Source organism: Chamaea fasciata, unplaced genomic scaffold (genome assembly GCF_029207755.1).
Source record: "Chamaea fasciata isolate MVZ Bird 193981 ecotype frontalis unplaced genomic scaffold, bChaFas1.0.hap1 SCAF_3, whole genome shotgun sequence".
NCBI classification, from domain to species: Eukaryota; Metazoa; Chordata; class Aves; order Passeriformes; family Sylviidae; genus Chamaea; species Chamaea fasciata.
The window spans coordinates 47,985,067-48,012,349 of NW_027094088.1; the positions used below are offsets into that span (position 1 = coordinate 47,985,067).

The 27,283-nt window shown below is 35.0% G+C and overlaps 1 protein-coding gene across 7 annotated transcripts in view; it reads right to left on the reverse strand.

The window, feature by feature from the left end:
- The window catches only part of STXBP5 (syntaxin binding protein 5), a 106,406-nt gene that overhangs the window by 37,003 nt on the left and 42,120 nt on the right, over positions 1-27,283 (reverse strand). For all 7 annotated transcript variants that reach the window (XM_066178892.1, XM_066178890.1, XM_066178887.1 and 4 more), the window contains exons 6-17: positions 27,168-27,231; positions 24,694-24,777; positions 15,674-15,797; positions 14,533-14,611; positions 8,351-8,505; positions 7,265-7,337; positions 5,070-5,217; positions 4,771-4,838; positions 3,692-3,732; positions 2,581-2,801; positions 1,856-2,034; positions 33-158 (exon numbers count right to left, since the gene is read on the reverse strand). In XM_066178892.1, the coding sequence (XP_066034989.1) occupies positions 33-158; positions 1,856-2,034; positions 2,581-2,801; positions 3,692-3,732; positions 4,771-4,838; positions 5,070-5,217; positions 7,265-7,337; positions 8,351-8,505; positions 14,533-14,611; positions 15,674-15,797; positions 24,694-24,777; positions 27,168-27,231 (1,362 nt within the window). The remainder of the gene's footprint in view (positions 1-32; positions 159-1,855; positions 2,035-2,580; positions 2,802-3,691; positions 3,733-4,770; positions 4,839-5,069; positions 5,218-7,264; positions 7,338-8,350; positions 8,506-14,532; positions 14,612-15,673; positions 15,798-24,693; positions 24,778-27,167; positions 27,232-27,283) is intronic.

Sequence of the window (27,283 nt, forward strand, 5' to 3'; positions counted from 1 at the left end):
AATAATGAAAGAACTGTGTAGCACACACTTACAGGCCATACGCTGAGTTGACGGCTAAGCTGGTTATCTGCTGAGGAGGCTCTCCACTCACCCACACCAGCTGGATAACGAGCTCAATTTGGTAGCCTGGAGACTGCTTGAGAGGAGAATTTTTAACTCTGCGAAGTAAACAAAACATGGCATCTCCATTGCCTTTAGTTTTTCCTTGTGGGATCAGAGTTCATTAAATTCTACACCGTGCCGGACTTTAAAATGTTGGAAAATTGTAAAAACTATGATCAAATGCAAATAAAAGCAACCAGAAGATAAAGCTACATTGAAACTGGGAATTTACTTCTTTTGATTCACTACCTAATTGAAAATTAATTGAACAATGATCATAAATCATTGTTTCATTTTTTCCAACCTCAGAACAAGGAATAACAGTGCTATTGTGCTGTATTTCCTTGAATAAATACAGGTGTTCAGTCAGTGTCTAAAAAAGTAGGTGCTACTTATTTTTTTCAGTTTCCAAAAGAACTCTGATTTAGAGAATGTAAGGGGATGAGAGGTGTATGTGGAATAAACACAATGAAAAGGGAAACAGAAGCACAATGTATTAATATAAATGCAATTAAAAGCTGATGATAAGGTAAAACCAAAATGAAAACAAGTAAATTATTGTAATGGTAGACCAATTGTATGCAATGAATCTGGGACTGGGGGAATTGAAACTCCTGTAAAGATTTTATTTGTATGCTGACAAATAAATTTACACAGAAAGGACTAGGTCTTGCATTTTTAACACGAAGAAAGTTATGTAGAACAAGTTCCTGTTTCCTGAATTCCACTCATTTTACCCATTTATTCTCACTAATGGATATTTTAGTTTGACAATATTTTACATAAGTTTAGAATTTTCCAATATTTCTATTCAGATGAGTTTCCTTCAGAAGTACACCTCTCCAACTCAGTACAATCAATACCATTTGAAAACTATTACCCAAACAAAGCAACCCTATCAGAATTAATTGCTTTCTGGACGGACACACTCAAAAAATTATAATCCAAGTCGGGATCTTAAACTCCAGAAAACAAAGTATATACTTAACTTTGTATCTCTAGATACATATTACATATTTCTTACATTCTGTTAGAAAAAGTGATGGCTCAGAAGTCACATAATGCACTCTTGAAGGAGAGTAAAAAAAGACAGACTTTTTAAACTCAAATTTCTCTAAATGGGTAAAAGCTCACATGAAGAAGCTTGAAGAAAAAACTGCTAACTTAAACAGATCAAAAAACTTGTCAAAGACCTACAATGAGAGTACTATTAGGCATCATGCAAAGTGAAGATCCATGACAAAGGGAAGATTTAATTAATTCTGTTTCCAAAATGCAAAGTTGTTCCTTTCAGAGGATTTTCAAAAATAAGTATATTTATAAGCCTAAAGAGTCAGCACACAGCAAGCTATCTGTAAGAATTTTCATTTTTGATTTGCTTCTAAAACTTCAGGTTCAGCAAAACTAACAGATGAAACATATTCAGACATACTTGGCCTATTAAAAACTGTTCACTCTAAAGCACTATCATCTATAGCTATACTAACTTTTATGCCAAATTTTCCTAAAATCAGGTAAATCAAAAGGCAAGGATTTCTTTTTAAATCAGCTTAAGAAGTTTAAAAAATAAAGATCGCAATATTATTTTCTTAAAGCAGAGCTCAACTTTCAGATATGTGGAAAACTTTGCTCTACAAAATAAAACATTTTCACCAGCAATGATGCATCAATAACGATATCGAAGTACATATACTCTAATCATGTATTCTTGTAACATTTCATACTCACTGAAAGTATAACAGAATGTACTTACTTTAAACATGGCACATTATCACGAAGTCCATCGGATGAACTGCTACTAGTAGATGGATGAGACTGGGGAGCAATGGATTGAGGATTGGAACCTGCGCCTGGAGTTGGTACAGGTGGCACCTGCTCACCATCTGGAGTTTCAAGATCATTTATTTCATACAGGAGACGTACTTCCAGCATCTGTTAATTAAAGCAAAAAAAAAAAAAAAATCAGTTCAGTGTTCCTTTCAAAACACTGAATATGAATTAATGAAGTTCAGCTGAAGATAGTTGCGATATAAGTGACATCCAGGACTTTTCCCTCTTTTAAAAGGGAACAGTTTGATTAACAGTGTAATTTAAAGACACGTGGTTTTCAGAAATACAGAATCATACCATTAAAAACTGAATACCTGGAGATTGCTAGAATTTGAATGGCTGACATACTTTCCAGTTTTAAAAGTTTGCTTCTTAATATTGACAGAAATAAATACTGGACCCACTTAATTATAATTCTGCTGACATACATTCTCAGGAAGTCACTGAAAACCAGTATCTCGGTGGGCAATATTTACCTTCGTTGAATTTCATAATTAATTACTTTCTCTCAAAAAACTCGCCTATCTTGTTTTGAGTCAATTATTCTTTGTCCATTTCACCAATATAATTCAAGACAAAAAATAGTAAATTGCTAGGACAGACTTATTATAGCTAAAACGAAATTAAAAAATGGTCATAACTCTTTACCGGAATGACTTCTGTTGTCACTTCCTGCTTGCTGAATCTGTAAATAATGACATGTGCAGAAACTCCAGCTATGCACAGCATTCTACTTTCTGGACACCATGAGATGATCTGAATGGCATATGGATCTTCATCTACTATATCTGTGTTTGGCCTGTCATCTTTATTCCGTGATTTTTCAAATACTTTGGCTGTTTTCAGTTTATAGAGTACTTGCAGCGTTACTAGGAACAAAGCAAAAGAGAAAAAAATAGATTTGATCTAAACATATAGCTAATATACTGATATAGCTAATTCTTGAATTGTACCCTTCTCAGCTGTAATTTTAATTCTCTGTTACGTTTTCTTTCAACTGTCTTTATGCTGATTTCAAACTTCACATGCATATTTCCTAGTCAAAGGCCGGAATCACTGCTATAAATACTAACCACAACATTAGGAAAACCTGAATTAAAGCATCCTTTCTCCTCTTCCATATTTCAATGGTTTTACTTGAATCACATTTTCATTTGTAAGACTGATGAACTTTAAGTCTTTCCTATTAGAAAGACTCAAAATTTTTTAAATTAATACAGAGGACACTTGCAATTTCTCCCTTAATAGATTTATTTATCTGTTTTAGAAAGAAACTAAGTATCTTTAACAGAATCTCCTCTCAACAGATCTATGCTGAATAGAATTTTTAAGCACACAATCAATCAGGTTTGTCTTCCCTCCTCCTCTCTCCCAGGTTCCACTCCCACTCCAAACTGAAATTAAAGATCTATAACATTCCAAATAGTCCTCCTCCCAGTTTTTAAACATATACATTGCATCTGTTCCCTCCCACAACTACACACGCCTTAGCCTTTTGGAATCTCACCAGTTTTCCACAAGTTTTCAAAGACAACTGGTGGCGATTCCAAGATTGCTTTAAACAGCTTTTAAGTATCAAGAGTAAGGTTAGTTCCAACTAGACCAATTCAAACATCTAACTTTGTGCCATCATTTCTACTCTGAATTCTTGCTGCATTTTTCACTGTGAGCTGTGTAGAATATCAGATGTAACTGACCCATTAACTGAAGATAAAAAATCTAGAACTGCGCAGGAAAGATCTCTACTGAAAACACTTACTTGCTGATGCATCCCAAAACTTGATTGATCCATCAGCATGCCTATGAAATAAAAAAAAAAAATAATGAGATGATGAAATGATCAGTTGAAGTGCTAGACCTATGTTACTGATGGGAAAATATACAGTTAACATTCTACTTTAATTAGTCTTCTCAGTGACACTTTATTTTCACAATTTATTAAAAGCCGATATTCTACCAACATGTGCTCCAATTACTTCGGACAGAAGAGACTAGAAAAATATTTAGAGGGTAACTCCTTGATGTTCCCACTACACTGTATTAATTTACCATTTCAAATGCTGAGGCACACCTTACCATGCACTGTTCCTTAAAAGATGCCCAATATTAGGAGCAACACTTGTAAAGAAGATGCCTAAATATACAGTATCCCACTGTTAATGAGTCACTTAACTTGTTTATTTAGCCTTGAGTTTGAGAATCAGATGACTACATTTTTCCAGGACTGTCTCGAAGTGTCTGCAATGTGTAGTACAAGGTGACAGTAATCCTGATTAGGGCTAATGGGCTGTTCTAAAAACACTTTAGTCGTGCTCTCACTTTCAGTGATACACTACACAGCAATAAATAAAATTTTACTTATGTTCCTTACAGTAGTATTAGAAAGATCAGTCTCAAAATGATCAGATTTAAGTATTTGCTTGTCTCTTTTGAGATAAAAAATTGGCTTCCCTTTGAGAATTGAATTCTATAACTTCCTAATGGACCTACCATGCTTTAAAACAACATTCAACTATTTTGCAAAAATCAAAGAATAAAAGGTAATTTTGATCAAAGATACTTAGATAATAAGCACATGTAATCACAATACCACATAATAATAATAATAATAAAGCCTGTGAAACACCTGCTATCATTTTGTTTCTACTTTCCTTCTCCCTTCCACATTCTGCTTTACCTTCTCAGTAACACACCAAGGAGATTATGCCAAGGACATGTCTGGTGATCACAATTCCATGATTCACTCAAACCACTCATAGAAAACAACATTCTAAAAAAAACCCAAAAAATTCTCACTTCTACTTAAAGAGTTATTAGTAGACTATGGTGATCACTTACCCTGTAATAATTATCTCTGGATAGCTCTGAGTGATCAAACCCCAGTTGCCTCCACTGATAGGCCATTCCTGGAAGATTAACAAATACACTGAGGAAGAAAATATTATACAGTGCAAAGTTAAGGCAAATTACTGCAGATCCTCCCCAGATATTAGCACATATATCCTCCCCTGCTATTAGCCACTGTCAAAGGCAGGTTGAGTCACGTGAAGCTTTGGTCCAAGAATGGCCACTCCTGTTATTTAGAGCTTCTGATTCTCAGTATTTTAAAATACAAACATGTGTAATAGATGCTGTACCTTCTTACTGTAACCCTGACGTTTCTGTCGAGCACCAACTGAATAGAGTGCAGGTATGAGATCCACAGGACAGTCCGCAAAATATTCACAACAGGTAACCGGAGACTCGTGTATAGTCAAAGGATAGGGATTCTCAAATATAGGATACCTTTAAAGGAAGAAAGAGGATAACTGTTAATCTAGGGCAAACTTTTTTTCAAAGTGCAGAACACAAGTAAAATAGTAAGGACTAAACTGGCATTCTTTTTGTACAGAGAAAAATAAATGCATATCAAACTAGACTATGAACAAATACACCACGCAACTTTACTGCTCATCTAGTACTTTCGATGGAATCTAGAGTTTGTACAGTTTCTAGAGTTGTTCTAGAAGACTACTATTCCCTGTTGTTTTATATTTTCAAAAGGTTACTAATTTAATGGCTTGTGGAAAAAATAAAGCTGCCAAGTTGTAGTTAACGTGGAGCTATGAATCTATTTCTAACTCTTCAGTCTATTCTTCCAGGGATAAAGACAGTCACTTTGTATTAGCACACTGCAATAAAACAGAAAGTTGTCCATGCAAAATGGACAAAATTTTGCTTAATCTACTTGCAACTCCAAGATCACTTACTGAAAATTACAGATAGCAACACTCAAGTTACAAATTAGAAGAACATACACACACATGCTCCCTACCACTACCTCTGTCTGAAAAGTGACAGAGGCATAATGAGGAAAAAGGTCAATAATGCTATCAGAGGTAAATGTATATGTGTTCAAAGAACATAATTTATCTCCAGAGAAATGCATGCTACATGTTGGTGTCCCCTTTTTATCTCCTTTTTTTTGAGAGGTGAAGAGACACTGCTTCTCAACCCATCTAAAGGAAAAATCAGCAACAATAGATGAAAATATTCTGCACATCAGGAACTTTATACAGGGCTATATGGAAAGCTACAAAAATATTTTAAAAAATACATGCAGAAAAGTCTTAACTTTAACAAAGTATGACAAATCCCTGTGAGAACAGAAGGTAAAAGGAAGCTTGTAGATTGTTCTGGTATTAATTTTATTTCGTTTTCAGGTGTCAAACAACTAATAATTCACAAGTCAGTCATAACAAAGGCCATTGTAAAAACACAAACTGCTGAAGATTTTTTGTATGAAATAGAATAAGCTTTAACATAACTTCAAATTTCAGGCACTTCATACTAAATATGAATATTGACACTTAATGCGATTGGAATATCAGAAACAAGTTCTGGATACAGCAAATGGCCATGCAACATTTGGAAAACCTAAATGAAATTGCTCAATAGCTGCAGAGATATTAGGACAAAACTTGATCTTCTTTCAAATTCCATAGAGTCTTCACTATCTAAGGTGTCACCACTGACTTTGAGGACAAATCTTTACAGGTTTTTGTTTTGTCCTAGAAGCATGTTTTCACAAGGATTTTTATTCATTGATCATTGAAGATTTTTAATCAGGAACAGTACCAAGGTCTTACCTAGTTCTTCTGCTCCTGATCCCTTAACAGTTAGTTGTTACTGCCTATACAAATTTTAATACTCTTCATTAAAAAAATTTGTAATGTCTAGAATTTTAATCACCACTAATAACAGTGTATGGACTATTCCATGGACAAAGCAACAAGAGACTCCTAATGTTTTAGGCAGGTATTATTTGTGAATACTGCAATAGAATACTCCTTTTTAGCAATTTCTTACCAGGGATGTAAACTGGAGAGTGGCTGTTATCATTCAAAGTTTATATATATGATATTATTGCACCAGTATGGAGTTACTTTAAGCAATATGGGTAGCAATTTACTTGGCAGTAAGATCAGCAAATATTTAAGTGATGACAACAACCAAATTTACTTGGGTTATCTGATCAGTTCTTCTCCCTGCTGCCTTCCTCAAAACTGCAAGTGCCCCAAAACTTCAAAATAAACTGTGATACTTAAAAAGCAGAAGTGATCTATGAATAATTTTGGTCAGTCAAACAAGCCTGGAAATGATACTCTACTCATCTACTATACATTAACTTGAAAGAAGTTGATATATCAAGTTCAGTTCATTTGAAGAAATTTTATATTTAATATCCAAAATTTTATGTACTGAAGTATTAGGTTAGACTAAAAAGCTATGAAGTAGAACAGTAGGCTGATCACTGCAGCCAATGATTAAAAAGACTACAGAAGGTTCTTACCCATTTTGTGCAAGGTCAATCAGTACTAAGTCCTTTTCTAGGAGAACAACTACAGCATATGGTTCCTGAAAGTCTGAAAACAACAACAAAATGTTACCTATTGGTAAATGGAGCCCATGCATGTATAGCCTCAAGAATGGAATCAGGAATTCTGGCTGCTGAGATTAGAAAGCTACTTAGATTACTATAGTTTTTGAAGATATTTTATATACACAGACTCCTGAATACTCCAAGTTAGTTTGGAAAAATCATGTTCTTTTATTCAATATTCTCAACAGCTCAAATAACAGAAAAAGGAACCTGCAGAGTAACTTGTATAAACAGGTTGTATGAGCAAAATTCTGAGAAATATCGTCCCTCTCCTAAACTGCTTTTCCTCATATTCAGTGGGGTTTAAGTTTTAACTGCTTACAAAATGGCTCAAAAGACAGCTGACTTTACAGCAAAATAAGAAACTTGAAAAGGTTTCCGAAGTTTTAATTGCCCTCTTTCAGCCAGATCTCAAATTCCAAACTAAGCAGTTTTATATACCCTGATGGAAGCTGACAGCTAAAACCATTGGAATCACCCGCAATAAAATACTATTCATCTGAGATAACTACCTAAGCTATGATAAGAAATCCCCTGCTGCAGAAGAGAGAGTACAGGTTAGTAATGAAATCCGTGTAAGTATTGGAATGAATAAAGCCACTAAAATTTTAAAATAATACAAAAATGCTCTGCATGGTTTAGCACTGACTGGAAAGGCCTTATGGGCCCAAATATCCAGAGATGAACACATTTGCTCCAGTAACTACAGCTTAAAGTTGTAATGCTTTTTGTCTCCACATGCTTTTGGGATTAAAGAGAAAAAAACATGCTATGAGTAATTGGCTTTTTTCTATACACAAAATTGGCTTCATAATAAACTATTCTATTATGATGTTTTGGCAAGTAAACCAAACTTCAGACAATAGGGATAACAGATGTTGCTGCTGCAGTCTGATCCCCAGAGATAAACCAGGAAGACAATAGTAAAGAATATTCTGATGGGATAAAACCCCAGTGATAAGTCAAGGTACAGAGAAAAATCTTTGAAGAGCCTACCATTAGGATATGGTGTTTCACACAGGGTTAGGAAGTCAACAATAGAATAATCCATTTCTAGCACAGCAGTACTTTTCCCATGCATGACTGTCAAACAGGGTCTTCTTCCTACAGTGTCATATGACAAGCCTCCTGAGAGAATGATGAAAGGCTCCCTGGAATAAAGCAAAAGCATTTAGGATCTAGTCAGGATAATATGATAAAAGCAACTGGGCAGGTTTTGCAACCTTATGATAAAGTTCAATGAAATATCATTAAGCAAAGATAGAGTAAAAACAATGCAAATCAGCTCTCATGAAATTTACAGCTTGAGTATGTATTTAAAATCTTATTCTAACTCTTGTTTAAGTCAGACATCTCGTCCAAGCATTTTGTTGATTTAACCAATCTTTTTAACTTCTTGGCAAGATGAGATCTTTTTAAAAAGCTTTGTACTACTTTGTAGTTTTTTCCTTTCTACTGGACTGCAAATTCAGATTTGCCAACAGTCCCGTTTTTCCATAACATAAAACACCTCAGCAGAACCAGGAAGAAACAGTCCCATTTGCTGCACAGGAATATGACTGTCTTGGAGATGCAACCAATTACTTGATAAGCTTTAAAGACGTAACACCTTTTAAGTAACATCACAGATGATGTACTCTAGATGCTTTACCCATTTTTCCCCCTACCTCCATGCAAAAAATTCAAGAAACTACTTTGTCATACACTATTCCCACTGCAAAATCAAATAGCTGAATAGAGCAAAGCAGAGATATTTCTAGTCTTGAGAAGAGATTAGAAGCTTCCCCTGAAACTTTTTTAAAAAGCCTTTGCAGAAACATACTTTTAAATACATCCATCTATTTCCAACATGCACAATAACGTACCGTTTACTATTTCATTTTTTGGAAAAACAAGATGAAATAAATATGTCCATTTTACCAGGTATTTTCTTATTTCCTCATTGTCAATAGTAACTCATTGCTCATGTTTGAACAGTAACAAACAATAGTAACAAACTGGTCATGTTTGAAATAGGACATAATCCTTTTTAAAGAGTAGAATGACTGTTTGTAAGTATGCAGCTCAAAAAAAATAAGTTACTCATTATTGACTATTGCCTGAAATTTCACATTATATATCTGAAGGAAAAATAGGCACTTTGCATATCTATCAGTTGCCTCTGATCTACTTTTGCTCACTTTCAGTAGAAATCCTACCCTTCATCTGCATCTTCCTTGCAAATAGCTAGTATATCAGTATCTGGAGAAAATTTCTACAGGAAAAAACCCCTATCCTGATATATAGTAAAAAGAGTGGCTGAAGAAACCTTTTTTTTTAAAATTCTTTCCTATAATACCATCTTTCCCATACTGTCTCAATGGCTTTCCCTAGTTGGCATTTGAAACACAAGGTGAGACTAGATATATCTGAATTCTTGAAAATTGTGTATTAAGGGTTTGGTTTGTGCACATGCGTAATGAGTTCTTGAGTTTAAGACTTGGCTGAAATGTACTTTGCGTTTGTAGCACTGAAGGCAAATCAGACTGAGATAAATTTCCAGCTTCTACAGTTATTTCATAATCTGCTTGATCTTCCAGAAAGACCTATGACCGAAGATTTGATAGGATCAAAGAGTACCACCAGCTGAGGAAGAGACCTCAAAGGAGCAGCCATAAATCAGACAATGAGTCCATCAAGTTCAATATCCTGCCTCCAACAGTAGCCCAGAGTGTACTTCTAGAAAAGGATTAAGTTTTCTCTGAGTCTTCATTTAATCTCAGTTCTTTGTATTGAAACTTCACACAATCTTTTACAGTTACATCCATAAAGAAATTTCAAGAAAGTTACACACTTGAATTTAGTCTGGTATTTTTCAGGACATCAGTGAAGAGAAAAATACTGGTGAGGTCTCATTGTCTTGCAATGATTTACTGCAGTATGTTTTTGTCCATAGAAACCATCAAGTTTCTTTAAACAATAATGCTGTCAGGACAGTTTGTAGTAATTATCTGATTTGTAGATTCACTGAGATCAACTGACAGTAACAAAGTAACAAATTTCAATTTTTAATTTTCGTACATCACAGCGACAATTGTATGTCGGCTTCTCCCGATTTTATTTCTCAAGGTAATCAAAGCTGCTTTGGGCAGGCTTGTCAGAGACTCTATCCTTTAGAAGGAAGGAATGGAAGAGCTAAGAATAGAGCACAGTGATCTGTCACACAGATTTTCCACAAATGAATCGAAGATTAAATCTGACTTGAGTCTGCAAGGAAGACCACTACAATTTTGTGTATGAATTTTTCATATTTTCATGAAACCATAGATTTACCATGAACATAGACAGTACATTTTCTAAATATAGTATTGCCCTTCAGCTGTGGATACTTATTAAAAGGTTAGTGCACATCAATTAGAAATACATAATTTAAAATAAAAATTTAGAAGATTTGTACTTTATATAATAGACGAGACTGATTCAACTTTGGGATTTAAATTTTACCTACCTGAAACAATAGAAGACATTAAAAAAAAAAAAAACAACAGAGTTCAGATCTTAGAAAATTGCTTTTTAGCACTTTTAGCAGCTACTCATACAGAGATTCTTTGAAACAGTTCAGCTTCAGCAGGTTTGCAAGTATTCCCCTTACATGAATTTCCTCATCAGTGGAATATGTAAAAGCACTTGGAGAATACTATAGAAATTCACTATAAAAGGGGGCAACAGGTCATAGAAAAAAAATGTCAGAAAACACAGGATTAGGTCTTGCAACATATGAAAACATAATACAATTGAGAATTGAGTGGCTCACAACCCAGGAGGATGTTTCTGTTCAATTTTAGAAGTAAACTGCGAAACGTGAGCCAGCTTCTGACAATCCAGATGTTTGAGAGAATGGTATATAGAGAAATCAGGTCATTGGTACCATCTGGCTTACTTTTCAAACCATGAGAAAATCTGTGGAAAAGTTAATCGCAGTATGAAGATGGAGAAAAACTTTCAAGAGTTAGTTTGCCCTAATACTTGAAGTCCTGAAGTAGTAGTGAAGATACACTAGTGAACCACGCTTTTGGGAAGTGTGGTTTTAAACCAATAAGCTCACACAAGAAAATAGCACTAATCAAACTAAATGAACAGATTAACAACTTTTACTTAGTGGGAGATATCATCACTAATGTAACCTCTAGGTCCCAATTACACACAACCATCTTGCTAAGAGGCACTGCTCAGTCAGTCAGTGGCAGCTGCATCAGCTACCAAAACAAAACCCTTCTGAATTATGTTTTACATGGAGACTTTTGAGCTCTAATTTCAACTGGACACAGGCAATTCTACCATAATGCTAATATCAACCAGAGCAGATTCGGTAGGGTACTGAACCTGCACAGGTGGAAAGTCACATTGGGAAGGACTGAATCTGGAAGGGGAGGGAGTGGCACTGGGAAGCTTGAGTGTGTCTCTATATTCACTTTAGACAGAAAAACTACACAGAAAAAGCAATATGAGAACCATTTTGGAAAGCTCAAAAGGTAAGCTACCTTTGAAATTCAAGTGCTTCACAAAAGGGTGGAGTATTTTAGACGAAGAGTGGCTGCAGTACAGTGACATTATGCTCTGAGATTGCAAAATTATGCCACTATGCACAAGGAATATACAAAAAATGTACCTTTTTCATCCCTTATTCATCAATAGTAACCTTTCTCCCAGAAATAAAGCTACAGACATACTCTTGTTGTAGGGTAAATTACTTTGGCTCTTCACTTCAACACTACACTTTTTGCACTATTTGCAGTAGACTTAAAAACCAAACCAAACCAAACAAAAAGCAACAGAAACCCCCACGAAGTTAGCAAATAAATAGGTGGCCCATAAAACCCAGGAAAAAACCTCATATCCTCCTTTTGTCCTGACTCCAGTTTTACAATATGTGTAGTGGTTTGAAACTTCAACCCAGGACAATATGGAAAACAAAACGCAGAAAAAAATTAAATGAAAAGGAATTAATAAGAGCTGCAACAGTAAAAAGAATAGAGTCTGTAGCACTTAATATAGGTTGCCATCAGTTATGGTCCTTCCTTTTGCATGGCTCTGAACCCCTTTTCTCCAAAAAAAGCTTATTAGAATTAGAAGCAGTAAAAACCAGTTAAGATCATATCAATGAAATGTTTTCCACTGGAGGAGATACTGAAACAAGCCTAGATCTTTGAGCACTCTGGATAGATAAGGGAGAAAGAAAAAAGGGGTGGTAGAAAGATGTTCAAAATAGAGCATGGAAAGAGTGAACATTTTTTCATAATAAAGATTCGAAAAATAAGTAAGTATTAAATAGTATCTCATAAATGTAAGCTTTTTTTTTGCGCTGTTTTGTTTTCTTCTGTGTTTTTTTTTAATTTGTTTTTGAAGCCCAGTTACAGTGAACTGCTTTAGAAAATAGTTCACTTGGTATGTCTCTTACATTTTTTCAGTAGCCTGAAAAATTCTGTCCTGTTGTCCAGAAATGATTCTCCCATCTGCTACAGAAATTAAACCATGAATAAGAAATGACAGCACTTTAGATAAAAGTTAAAATCTTATCTTGCTCACACTTAAACTATTCCAAATGGTAAATAGAAAATCTAGCAAAAATTTAGGTATTTCTGTAGACAGAAAGGTAGTCCTGTCTTCCCTTAAAATTCTTGTAATATTTCAAGTGAAACTGAAAATTGAAGTGCAAACTTAAGTACTCATAGCAGTAACTGAATGGAGATTTCCAGTGCACTGTTTCTCTACCACAGTGGAGACTGGTGGGGTTTTGCTTGTTGCAGGTTTTTTTTCCCCCCTCTCTTAATTAAATTTCAGGAAGAGTTATCAGTAATTGTAGATTTAACAGTACACTGAAGACAGAAAACAGAGAGAAAAGTAAATTGAAATGTATCAAAACATTCAATTTGAATAAACACCAGAAAGTGAGAGGTGCAACAGAAAAAAACAAAAGCCAAACACTAGGAAAAAGTAGCCTCCCCAAACCCCCAAGGATTCTTCGAAATTATACTAGAATAAACTCCTCTTTAAACGATGTGAAAAGTCAAGTAGTTTTCACATTGTAGTACTATAATGTCACAGAACAAGCTCTAAACTAATCTTCTCCTTCAGAATGACTATTCATAAAAGAAGGCTTTTGATTGCAGAAATTGTAACTTGCTGAAGCTGAGATTTTTTGATTATCTCTCTTTAGATCAGCTTTTGACATTTCAGTTGAGAAAGGATTACGCAGACAGATGTAGACTTTTGCAAGTAAAATATGGCTTTCCAGATGATGACATATTTTTAAAAAACTGTGAGCTAGCCACAGATTTAAGTTTCTATTTACCTAATTTTCAGCAAAAATTAAAAACACCTAAAGCCAGAGAGATTATGAGTACATCAACACATATTGTATTTTACCATTTAAGTAACCATCTTCTACAGATTTGAATGCCTGATAAGCAAATAAAAATGGTACACACACCCCCCCAATATAAAAGAAAGCAATCAAACAAACAAAAAATAGGCTTTTAGAAATAGCCGAATAGATTCCCATGAATACTTTATCTTTATATTGCACTTTTTACTCAAACATTTTAGAACCACAAATAAAAGAAATTCCACACAGTTCATGAAATCCATCCGTCCTAACTGCAGTCCTGGTAAAAAAACCACACTACTCTAGATACTGTAATTCCATCTGAGCCTCTTTTTGCAATTACTGCTTTGTTACATTCTCAATGTGCATAATTAGGCACATTTCACTGCATAAATTACTGCACTCTATTTGAAAATCTTCTGTTAATAACATTTAAGGGGGGAGGAACATGTATTCAAAATTTAGAATATTCAATTCGGGATACTGTTTGTCAAAGTTCAATTTATCATGTCTGTGTTTTGGTGTCTACTGTGCTTTATCAGCCTTTTTTTCCTCTAGAACTCTCAAAAAAATTGAGCAAAAACGCATACAAATTTTAGTAGCATGAAAGGAGAGTGTAGATTATGCATTAGCAGCATCGTTGGTTTGTACACAGTAATTCCTTCATGCAAGTTTTTGTAGTTTATTCATCTGATTTATCAAAGCTAAAACAAAGCTATATCATCAGAATATGCCCCCCAACAACTGGGAACAGTCCATTCCCAGAGTGTTGCACTGTTGGATATATTCATTTTGCATACAAAACAAGTCTTACCCAGCTCTAGTTGTTTTATATTCCACCTTAAGGATAGGTTTGCAGGGTTCTGGCTTCTTTCCATCCTTCAGCTGCTTTCCTAAAGTAAATGATTTTCCTGTGTTAATCTTACAGTTCCACAACATTATGGCAAGTAATGAAATTCACAGCGCAGCTTGAGAAGTATAAAAATCACACAAACATATATTCAACAACTTTGACAGTTATAGTGTATGCCTTGGAGTAATATAATGAAAAACTTGTTAAAGCTCTCAACACACCAACTTAGAATGTTTAGGGAAAAAAACCCTCTAAACCTGACTGCTGTAGAATATTTGTTTTCAAATGTATAATCCTTCCCTAAAGCACTGTTTTAAGTAGCACTAGGAGATCTAAAATTTACATTGTGTCTACCCTTTTGCAATTAAAATTGGTCAGCTTAAAAGTAAAGTGAGGTTTATCCTGAGTATTATCCTTCAGGGCTAAGACTTCAACTCAGCATGAAAAGCCCACTCTCTCTCAACTGTGCAGTTATCCTCACTGATACATCCACACTTAAACATCTAAAGTAAGTTGCTAAGACATGATACGGAGACATGCACACCACGTAAGCCTGGCACTTGTGCAGAACTTGCTTGAAGAGCAGCAGTATACTTCACAGAACAACAACAACATGTAGTTTTAATTTCCTAGATTAACATTAATGCAAGACCTCTCAGAAGTCGGAACATCTTACCAGATGCTATTCTTAGTCTGTTACAAACCTTTCCATAAATGTATGTGGTAATCTATACATTTACACATCAAACAGGTACTTGCTTATATGTATTTTTAACAATATATGGGATCGCAATGTCAAGCAAAAAGAAAGCCCTGCAAAATATGCATTAGTTACCTCTGGAGATCAGTGCCACTGCGTGAAAGACAAGCCTAAAGTTCAGAGATTTAGAGAAAGCTGCACTGATTTGGATTCTTATTTCATAAAGATTTTTCTTTTTCAAGTGAAATCTATGAGAAACTGATATGAGAAACTGAGAAAGATTTTTACTGCATTAAAAGTGCACTTTTAATCCTTGTTTTTTGCAAAACATGCTTCAACTGAAAACAAGTTCTCTATATTTTAAGAGCTGTCAAGTGCAGCAGGTATCCATTTTCATCTTACCGTGTGGAGTGATTGTCTGGAATGGTTTAGTAGGAGATTTTACATTCCATATGGTCAAGGTACCGTCTGAGTGACTACAAATGAATTGTTTTCCTTCATGATGCCAAGCCACAGAGTGGATAGCCTACGCAAGTAAAAGCAGAGCAACATAAGTAGTGTATCTTGTTTATCATTTTATTCTTACAACTTCCTCAGTGACATTAAACAGAAAAAGCCAATTAGAGAAATTACTAATTAAATAATCCCTATCCTATTATGTCCTACTTTACCCATGGCAAGTTTTCCGTACATAACTACTACTTTCAGACACACTTTACCGACCAAAAATACTGTCTTCCTTGTAGTAACCTGTTTAGGGGGGTAACGGGGGAACTTACCCTCCTCAGTGTAGTAATGAAATAGCCTTCCATGAAGGGTAGCATAAAGAGAATAACTACAAGCACTTATTTAAGCTTTGCTAACCAAAAATCTTCAGTGTTGGAAAAACATGGGATGAGATTATTAAGTTCAAGTACTACATATCATTTTGAGATGTTTATGTGGATGTACACAAGAGGCAAGCATTGGCACAAAACTCCCATAAGACAAGAATGGAAGTAACAAGACTTTTTTGAAATTATGATGATGAAAGCAAAGTATTAGCCTGGATGTTCAAATATTGGAATGGCAGCTTTGAGTTGGAGGAAAGCACAGGAATCTACTCATAAATCTTTCCATAAATACAAAGTCATCTCTAGATTCCTAAAATTAGGAATGGAATGATTACACCATGCCACATAAAATCTACAGAAAACAGCTAAATAAATAAAATCTAGTTGCTGCCTTCAGGCAAGAGGAAAGTAAACAATGATGCAGAGAATATAAATAAGGCGAAAATATTAACTAGCAAGAAAAGACTGGTGCCATTTCTGCTTCCAGCATCTTTGTTAATACATGGAGACATTATGAAACCATTAGGTGATGTTCAAGGGAATTTTAATTAGCATGAAAATATCAGTAATCAATGAAACCTTAAAGTATTTCTCTACTACCCAGAAGGTGCAAAAGGAACCATAAACCCCAGAAATATGGAACTTTGGTATTACTGAAAAGGTAGATTTTATGACTAAGACATTACTCTAGGTAAACTAGAAAAGCAGGTGCTGAATAAGTGAAAATTAATGGGGTTTACAATACCCTCAGTAGTGATTCTGTCTGTAAGAAGGGTTTTCACTCACTCCAGCTCCACAGGGACCTTGGGATTTCCTCTGTGAGGAAACTTGGGTGTGTGCAGCAGAGAATTGTAACCAGCAATGACAGCTTAAGCAGTAATTACTGGCTGAAGAGCCCATCTCAAGACAGATCCAAGCGAGCTTTGCTCAAACTGATTATACACAGATCAGGTCTTCATATTTCATGAAGTTATACAGAGAGACAAGACAGTTTCCAGCAAACTGAATGGGAGAATCCAGAGCTTAAATGACAGGGGAAAATGGCTATGCTACATGAGTCTAGAGCCTCCAATAAAAATTTCCCCAATATAAATTAATATAACATCTGGATATACGTAAACTACAGATTAAGGTTAGCATTTCTTAGTGAAATTTAATATTGTTCCCTATGTTTTGTGGAATCACTATAGATTTTGTTAGACAGATTCTGTGTACCAATATCACATCTACACATGTAGCTCAGAAACCTACATGCCTCACATGATGTCTCCCAGTGTCAAAGTGAAATAGTCTCGATCATTCTGCCTGTCAAATAATTTTTTTATTTAGCAAGAACTAGTATTATAAAAGAAATCTTGCATAAATATTGAAAATTTATTTTTATTTACCAACATTATATCAAACAAACCATGGGATCAAAAGACCCAGTAAAGAGAAGGTCGCTTTTAAAAAAGGTCTTGTCACTGAGAAAATAAATGTCTACAGCATGCTTAGCAATACAATATAATCAGTACATTTTACATAATCTCCCACATGAAGTCTAACCCTGACAACAGTAGGCAGCCCACAGTGTAAATGGAACAGTTTGATCCACATTTATGCAGAAATAGGTCTTAAGAACCAGTAAGAAAGCAAGTTTCATAAAAGGAAGGATGAATAAATCTGAGAAATGATCACTTCTTCCTTTTCTTGAAAAAGAATGTCAGAAGGGAAAGGCCTTCAACCTGCTTCCACCTGTTACTGCTCAAACAGCATTAATGCTTAATAAGATAAAAAGATCTGAGCACAAGGGAGAAGGATGGCTGCTCTCACTTTCTGCAAGGAACATGGAGGGATGAAAAGAAAAACCTCTGAAAGAGTACAATGAGCCTTTTGCCTTTATGGCTGTTAACTGCCTAGTTTTAGTCTCTTTAGAGTCACTAGTTAAATTTAGTAATGCAGCTAAATATTTTTTAAAATGTAACTGAAATCTATGCTTTATGTTTTTTAAAATAATCCAACTCTGTGGGCTGGGTATGATAAACTTGTATAGAGCAATATCCTTTGCTATCACACACTTCACAAATTCTTTTAAGCCGAAAAAATAAACCCCACTCTGTAAGTAGCTGCAGCACTATCTCGAGGTACACAACAAGCTGGCCTAGTGACAAGATAGTTATAATGAAAAACCTACAATGACCTTAAGTAGTACGAGGCAGCTGATAGCACTACTTGACTAGCAACAGTCTCAATCAGCAAAACAAAATTGATACCTGAAAAAATCATCTCAATACACAAGAGCAAAAAAGTTTTTACTTTTTTTCCAGGGTTAATATTAGTGCTGGAAGGTGAAGGAATACATAAAATAGAAAAATGAAGCAGAATCCACTGAGTCTGCAAAACTACACAAATCTTCTAAGACACTAAAAAGCCACTAGGAGTAATAGATTTTTATTCTAATATTTTACACAACGCTTACTGATGCAGAATAAAACTCTCAGTTTTAATCTTAATTCTCATCATGATTAAAACTTCCTATTTTCTTTTTGGTACCATAATGCAGCAGTATGCTTACATCAGCTAGCACAGATTTAACTATGTCTCAAATCTTTTTTGGTCATATGGGACCAGAAAGTAACCCCTTATAACAAGATCATACCCAAGCATCACAGAGGATTGTTGTTATATTTAAGGCACAAGGCATTTGTATCCATAAGTGAAGTTGTCTGCACAGCTAAACTGGGTCCTGATCTCACTACCATTTTGAGTTCTTCCATTTACAGACATGAACCAAATACAGGAAATCTTTTCAGGAACTTGCACAGGAAGAACTCTAATAAAAAAAGTGACCATCTTTGTCTAGATAAGTCTTTATACTTAATTAATTACCACTGAAGGTATCTAATTAGAAGTATTCCTACTATCCCCTTCACTTCAATTCAAATTTAAGGTCCCTGTTCTGGAGTCTAGGCAAGTTTATTTCAAAACTTCTGAGACAGTATTTTCTGGGGGAGTGAGGAATTAAATCTTACTTTCTTGAATAACAACACAATTGACCTTGCTGTCCTACATATGACTAAAGTTTATTAAAAATTGTAGAAACTATCCCTGAATTTTATGTGGAGACAGGCTGTACACAAACACAAAATCAATTCACCATCTGTTCCAGAAAGATTATCCCATGTGGAAGAATTACTGCTATGCTGCCTGCAAAGAAGGTGAGTACACTTGATTTTAAGAAGGAAACTTCTGCAGCACCTGCAGCAGTTAACTGAGGGAGACTTACATAGGACTGTAAAATGCAATCACAAATAAACCAAAAAAGTCTGAGGAACAAAATTAAAAGCATTTATATGCAAGACTCCAACAGAAATATCTTATGTAGATCACTAGCTTTTCAAGAGACTACTGCATATTTTAAAACATTTTATGAAATTTATTTTTACTTCAGCAATAGCTTGTAAATATCCCTAGAAACAGCTATTAGATCTTGGTACTTTTAAGAGGTACAACATTGAATAATTTAAATGCAACCTTGCAATTTAAGTTCATCAATAAAGACTCAAGTTTTTATGTTATTTTTCCACCAGGGAAGTTAGGTGTTTAAATTCATTAAACAGTGATATAAATAATCCCATTTTTTAAATTCCTACAGGCTTATTTTAGCCCTACAGCTGATTACATGCAGATGATTTTGGAACAGTTTGTGACCACTCTTCTAATCTGTCATGGTTTAACCAGCAGCCAGGCACCACAAGGCTGCTCACTCACCACCAGAATCCAGGGGAGAACCAGGAAAAAATGGTATAACCCATGGGTTGAGGTAAGAACAGTTCAATAATTGCAAGAAAAACTACTCAGCACAACTAAAACATCAGTGTATTATCAAAGTTATTCACAGTGAATCAAAACACACAGTTACTAGAAAGAAAATTAAACCTATCCCAGCAAAAATCAGAACAGTGCATGGAGGATTTCAATGACGTAAACACAAAAGTTATTAATTTAAGCAGTTTACCCTGTTTTCAAGAGAATTTTTTGAATCCAGTTTTCTAACACCAAATTTAAAATACTGGAAATATGGAATGCACCAGAGACATTGATAAGTCCTTTCATAATTCTTTGGATTTCTCAATGATCCTTTACTCTTTTTTGACATTAATTTAACTTGAAATACACTGTGTAGGACTTGGCAAAGTCCATGATTAATTATTTTGTAAACCAGACTGGTTATTTACCACATCTTATCCAGATTTCACAGCCTTATTATGACAGTTCTTTAATTTCCATGGATATGAGCAGCATTTTTGCTTAAACATGAATGGATGATGATACTGACTCCTTTTCTACAGGTTCACCATAATATACAAAGAAATTATTTTAAAACTTGGGAGTACCTATGCTAACTCACTTGTCAACAATCTAAGGAATGAAAAAAATCCTGCAAAAGGAAGAAAACAAAAAAATGTAGCTACTGAGACTTAAATCACAATACATCATGAAGATTGCTTCAATGACATGAAATACATTGACACACTTTGGTTTCTGGCAAGTCACATACCAGGGTTGTTTCTCTTTCCCCTGTCCTCTTAATTCCACAAGCTACTTTGACATGTTTTTAATGCTCTAAAATAATCTCTTACACTCAGCCACGTACCAGAACACTGAGTCTAAAAATAGTAATCTATAATGCATTATAGTTAATGCTGTCAAAGCTTACTTGACATCAGAACAAACAAAATATTACTTTCAGAAAGGAATTGATTATAAAACAAGCTTTAGTTTTCAGAAGTTACAGTTGAGGGATTGGGGAGGTTTTTTTAGGAAAAAGCCAATAGTTGAGAAATTTGTTTTATTTCTTTCATGAACATACAGGTTGGGAAATGACTGCAATATAAACTGTATTTTACATAACAAATGCACAGCTTACTTTCCTTAAATCCCCAATGTCTGCATATAAAAGGCTTCAGGATGCTGCAAAAGGAATTTAGTCTTACTTTTTCATTGAGTCTGCCCAAGACAAAAGGGATGATTTGAGTAAAGGGTTTCAAAGAAATTTTCTAAATACAAGTTAATTCACAGCTGCAGTTCCACTATGCACAAATAATTTTCTCCAAATTCTCTGAAAAAGAATGTTATATTTGTGCGTTATTGTAAATATTTCTAAATATTCAAAATATTACTGTTATTATAAAAAATACACACTACTTTAAGTTCAGGATTTTATTCATAATACAGAAAGATCAAGTACAAATTATAGCTAAATTGTTTTGCAATTCTGCAGCATTTTACAGCCTATTCCAGAACTATGTCTCCTGTACGTAGAATGTTCTGGAGGGGAGAATATGCCTGCAATCAGCACTAACCCAAATCATTATCTAGAGCTGCATCCCCCAACCATGGTTAATGTTAACCACCTGCTCCTGTCCTTGGGGTGACTGTCCTAGTGTCCTTGTGCTGCAGCTATAAGCCCAGGGTGCTGGGAAGGCACACGTGTTCAGACAGGAAGAAAGTGTGCACTGCACAGTGTTCCATTAACCTGGCTTTCAGGCAGCAAATGAGACTGCCCTACCACAACATGGGAATTTGCTTCAAGAAAGCCTCCAAAGGTCAGGCCATTTGAAACGAAGCCAAGCAGGAAGCTGCAAACCCATATAATTGGATTCAACGTCTTCCCTCAGGAAATAACAGATATCTCCACAATCCTCTGGACACACAGGGATTTTGACCCTCATTATGATTTTCCTCTGCTAAGGAAGAAAAAATGACATTTGGATCTCTGCACACATCCAAAGTTTTGAGTTAAGGAAGTTGCATCAAATGATGGTGAAAGACTGCACAGTACTTCAAGTTACATGCTTTAAAAATAGCATCAACTACAAAGTGATGAGAGAGGAGGAAACCATTCCAATGGCAAAGTTTCTAGCAAATGTTCTTTATGGTATCCATGTCCTGGCCACCCTGCTCATGATGCCTGAGGAAGCCTAGCCACCCACTAAGATGGCAAGTGTGACAAGATTGGACTAAGTAGCTCTCTTCCTACTGGTTGTCAACTCCACACGCAGAAGAGTTCTCGTCAAGAACAAGCAGAGAACCAAGGGTATAAATCCTGAGGCTTAAATTCCTGCTCCTGCTACAGGGCAGAATGTCACATGCATTATCCTCTGTGAGAGAAGAGGTGAAGCATGTTGTGACATTAGATGCTCCCTGTCCCTTAAGGGTAGGTTGGCACACATGCTCATGATAGAATACAGCCCTTACAGTCAGTGCGTGAAAGAAGTTCTGTAACAATGGCACAAAACCAGGAAATCAACAAGAAACTAGCTAGAAAGATTCTCTGCATAGAAATGTCCAAATTCACACAGTTTGTTAGCAGGAAACAAAATGACAAAGAACTTTCTTTGCTCTGCGTCACACTAACCAGAAACAGAGGAGATCTCCTGAGACAAGGCACTGCTCCACTGTTCCACCCTGAGTCTTTTGTGTGCACACTCTCTTGAGCAAGGACACCACTACATTACCAAACCGTCATCTTTTTTCTTTTCCTTTCCTAACTATTCCCAAGTTATGATAAGCACATTTCTATACCAAGGGTCTGACCTGAGGTATTTCATTACCCCTTTTGCAACCAAAGAACCCAGACTGAACACCTGGATGCACTCACTTCTAAATCCTAAAGAAAATCAAAGATGTAACATCTGAACTATCCACTGATCTCTGTGGCCTCTCAAGTAAGAATTGGTTCAGAAAGTATTGAGACTGGTATTTAGTCAATTTTTAAACAAATGGAATACAAAATCAAAAAAATAAAAAAATCAGAATGAGCAGCATGGTGTCTACCTTAGGTAAATTTCTAGAAACTGCAACAAAATTTTAATCAAGAGCAGAGTTAACTGACGCATGGATAATATGTGGGTATATACTGAGATAACAATATGAGTATAAATTATGAGATAATAATGAGTATAATACACCTGATACAAGTAGTCAACATGCTTTTTGTGAGAGGTAATTATAGTCAAACAAACATCCAAGAATGGTAACAGGCATGAGGTCCAAGGAAACACCACTTAAGCTGCCAACAAAATTTTCAAAGTCCTTCAACAACAATCTCAAAGGAAGCTAAAACTAAAAAAACGGGCTGGCTCTAATTGATTAGTTCACGGATGAAGCTAAATGGTAGAGACCCTCAGGCATCTATACTGCTCAGTTTATTCATAATCAACATGGAAAATTAGAACAACAATACTAAGACGGCAAAGTCTGCTGACAGTACCAAACTACATTCAAAGCAGAAATCAGGATTTCAGGAAAAAACTGCAGAAAGATTTTAACTTTTACTGTCCAACTATGTCAATGAAAAATGATGCCTAAATGTCAGGACATTGATCTGACAAGTAACACCTGAAGAATGAGTCTTGGCTTTTACAATGGGTTGTTTCAAGGAAGCATCTGCTTTTTGCTTGCAGCATCAAAAGGCTAATCCAATATCAAGATAAAAAGAAAACAAGTCCAAAGACAATTATTCCACATGATAAATCCAGTGTGCCCACATCTTCATATATGTTGCTATATTTCTGTTTTATAAAACAAAGACAAAATAGAATGGTTAAAATTTAGAGAAGAACATAACAAGGAAGAGATCTAGGAAGAAAAAGATGATGAAGACAGGAACAAATTCGTGAAAAAAAAAAAGATAAAGGGAATTAATTAGGTTCATGCAATGAAAATGGCAGGGAGAAAATTTGTTCTTTGCATAACACACTCTGGGGCTTATATGGACATTTCTGATCATCCAAGGCTTAGACTACTTCAGAGCTCCCCTCTCCAAGAAAACTCTTGATTAGAAAAATACATGGAAGTACAAGTACTGAGCCAGGACTATCGCCAAGAAAACCCAATAACCTCACTCCCCTCTCCCCCTCCAAAACCCTAGAGCTGGTACTGAACGATGACAAAGCCATTTTACAATCAACAAAATGTAATCAAGACCAATTCTATATTATTTTAAACAAAATGCATCACCTTTCCTATTATGCTGACTCATTTTTCTTAATCTCAGTCTTTCAAAAAGTCTATTCTCTCAAGAATCAAATTTTAAAGAAATGAATGCTACCTAAGGTCATTTTTTTAAACCTCCCCCACTCTTATTTCAAAGAGAACTGATCTCATTCTACAGAGAAAAAATGGTCAGAGAAATGTTGTAGTGAGACTATTTAGTGGTTTCTTCCTCTGCTCTTTCCTCTCACAGTTCCCAGAATATGTGAGAGATTCCAAATCACAGAAATTGCCAAACCATCTTGTTTCAACTTAAGCCCTTAACACAGGTGAAAGTCACATGATTAACAGAAAAAAGATCTAAAAGCTTAGTGAAGAAATCTATGCCACCATTCATTACTATACAAATTTAAACTCAGTGAAGTTATTTGGTATGAACTTTATTATCCAAGCCCTACTGCTGTTCTAGAGAAAATTTCCAGTACTTGCAATTTCAGAGACCTACTTATTGATCCACTAGTGAGAGAAGCAGGAGATTAACAAATAATGAAAGTCACTATTCAAGTAGTGAATTATATCCTCAGAGTAAGTAACGCAGATGAAAAATGTTACCTCATCATGTGTATATCTGTAATCTGCCTTCTTTGACTTCAGGTCCCATAATACCACTGTCCCAGATTCAAAGCCAATCAGAAGCTGCATTAAGAAGATACATTAATTCTTTATAAGAAAAAGCAAAATTATATTATTTGCAATGCCTGAAGTTCTTGTCCCAAAAGATATGCAGCATAATACTACATATAGTAACTGCAAGCAGTTATAAAAACAAAAACTAAAGAGGTGAATGCCTCAATGTTAGAAAGGTCTACTTTGTACTTATTGTCCTCAAGTTTCAGAAAATACAATGGACATCCATGCAAAACTAGAAAAAAATGAAAGCATCCTTCTGAAGATTCCTTGGAAATCACTTTGAGTTGCAGAAAGATCTATATTAAAACCTTGTTATGTGTACTCCACCCTGAGTGAAAATAAGGGGTTTTGAAAATGAGGACTTTATTGTGCATTTTCTTCACTGGAATTTGTTCTGCTTAAATTTGCTGGAAGAATACAATATTTCCTCTGAAGTTCTCAGTAAGAGTTCATTGTCTGTAAAGAAACTACGTACTATGAGCTTTCTCCTGATGTTAATCACAACTGAGATAACTGGCTGAAAGAACACCAGAAACATTATTTGTTCACAGGAGGAAAGCTACAGAAACTAAACTAAATAATTTCCCAAATAGAAACTAAACTAAATAATTTCCCAAATAATCTTTTTGCAAGGAGCAAGTTTAAACCTTTACTGCAGGGAGTGAAGACTACAATTGCTCTTAATAGCTCCTCTAACACATTGTTGAGTATCTAAGTGTTTTGCTCTCCTGTCTTAAGTGCTACTTCTCTTAATGGAAAAAAAAAAAAAACCAAACCATGGCCAACATAAGGCAGTAGTAACAATCTAGTGCCATACCTAGAGGTTTTGCCTGAACAGTCTTTTCAGCATGCTAAGATTTTCAAGGTGTGCTGTTGTCTCCAGTACAAAAATAAGAGATCTCCTGCAAGCTTACAAATAAAGTATTTCATCTCTTTCGGTGCTCTACAGCACTAGATACCATAAATATTAGACACGTTTGATCCAGGAAAAGTGAATATTCAATTTTTCCCATTAACATTATGTACACTATTATCTTTAATTATCTGGTCTATCATATGCCATATATTATAATTTTTCTATTTTAGCTTGAATCATTAGAAAAACCACTGTGATTAGAAAGCTAAAAGCATGAACAAATTTTAAAAGTGTGCACATGGGGGATTTTTCCAACTACACAGGGTTTTTCAGTAATGTTTTTCTTACGAGAAATAAGAAAAGCGTAAGGTCAGATTTCAAAACACTGATTGGTAGCCTGATGAATAAAACCAGTAATTTTTAAACTTTAATTGACAATAATTAGATGTGGGGTGGAATACATCAAAATAAATTGAACACTTGTATTTCTTGAAATTACAACAGCTTCATTGCATTCATATGGCAGTGTCCATAAGCCTGGAATGTGATTCAAACCTAATTCTACAGAGAAACCCATTAGTTCTGCACTTACTGCAGTGAGTGCTCATATTAATGAAAAAGCTTCTACTCATTAAATTCTCTGCTGGACTGAAACCTCAGATGTTCAGGACACAGGCTGATAACTAGCTAAAACTCTCAAACCACTGCTAAGACAATAGGATCATTCCCTCTCTCCAATTTAATCTACTACTGACATAAAAAACACAAAGTAGACAAAAAAATATTTCTCCTGCATATGTAGAACACTAGTAAGCAAAATGGTATGTCACAGGACAAGGACTTCTGTCTTGCAAGGGTTTCAAGAATATGTACTGTAAAATTTCTTGACAAGATGAACAGATGATTATGTTAATACTATCTCATAAGAATGAAAATACAAGTCTAATACATAGATCTTTCTCATATATTTTTGTTTATTTTTCTGAAATACCTTGTTCTGTAGGCCAGTTTCATTAGTGATTACAATAAATGGCCTAATATGGGAGTAGGAGTTAGATGTCAAATTCCACAAAACCCTGTCTCAGATTACTTAATCTGAAGACAAAGTAGATGGTATTCTATATAAATAGAATAGGTATGCGATATAAATAAGCATTTTGAAGTTGTGAAATAATACCCAAGAGCATGATAAAGTGGAATTAATTTCCATCACCCTTTCAGCACTCTAGTTATGACTGGTGGGTTTTTTTGTAACAAGATCTTAATTTTTATCACCACAAGTAACATTATTTGCATTTATTTCCAAAAATTTTGCAGCTAATCATTTTCATCTACGTTTTCAAATGTTTCTGATTACAAGATGATTTATTCCAGTAATGTGTCCTACAGTCGTGTCTGTGCCTTGCTTTGTATTACTTTTAGGGCCTAAAACCTTTGTTGTCTTCATATACTTAATCCTTCCTTAAATAGCAGTGGTATCTATACTTTAAAAAGTCTTGCTTTGAAAATAACCTATTGAAGAGTCTTTAAAATATCCTACCTTTCCTTCATCCATTGGATTGTCACTAATGTGGACAACAGGTCCTGGGTGAGATTTGGATGACCTAAAAAAGAAATATTTAAATTTAAAACATTGTCCCCTGCCCTAAATGGTAT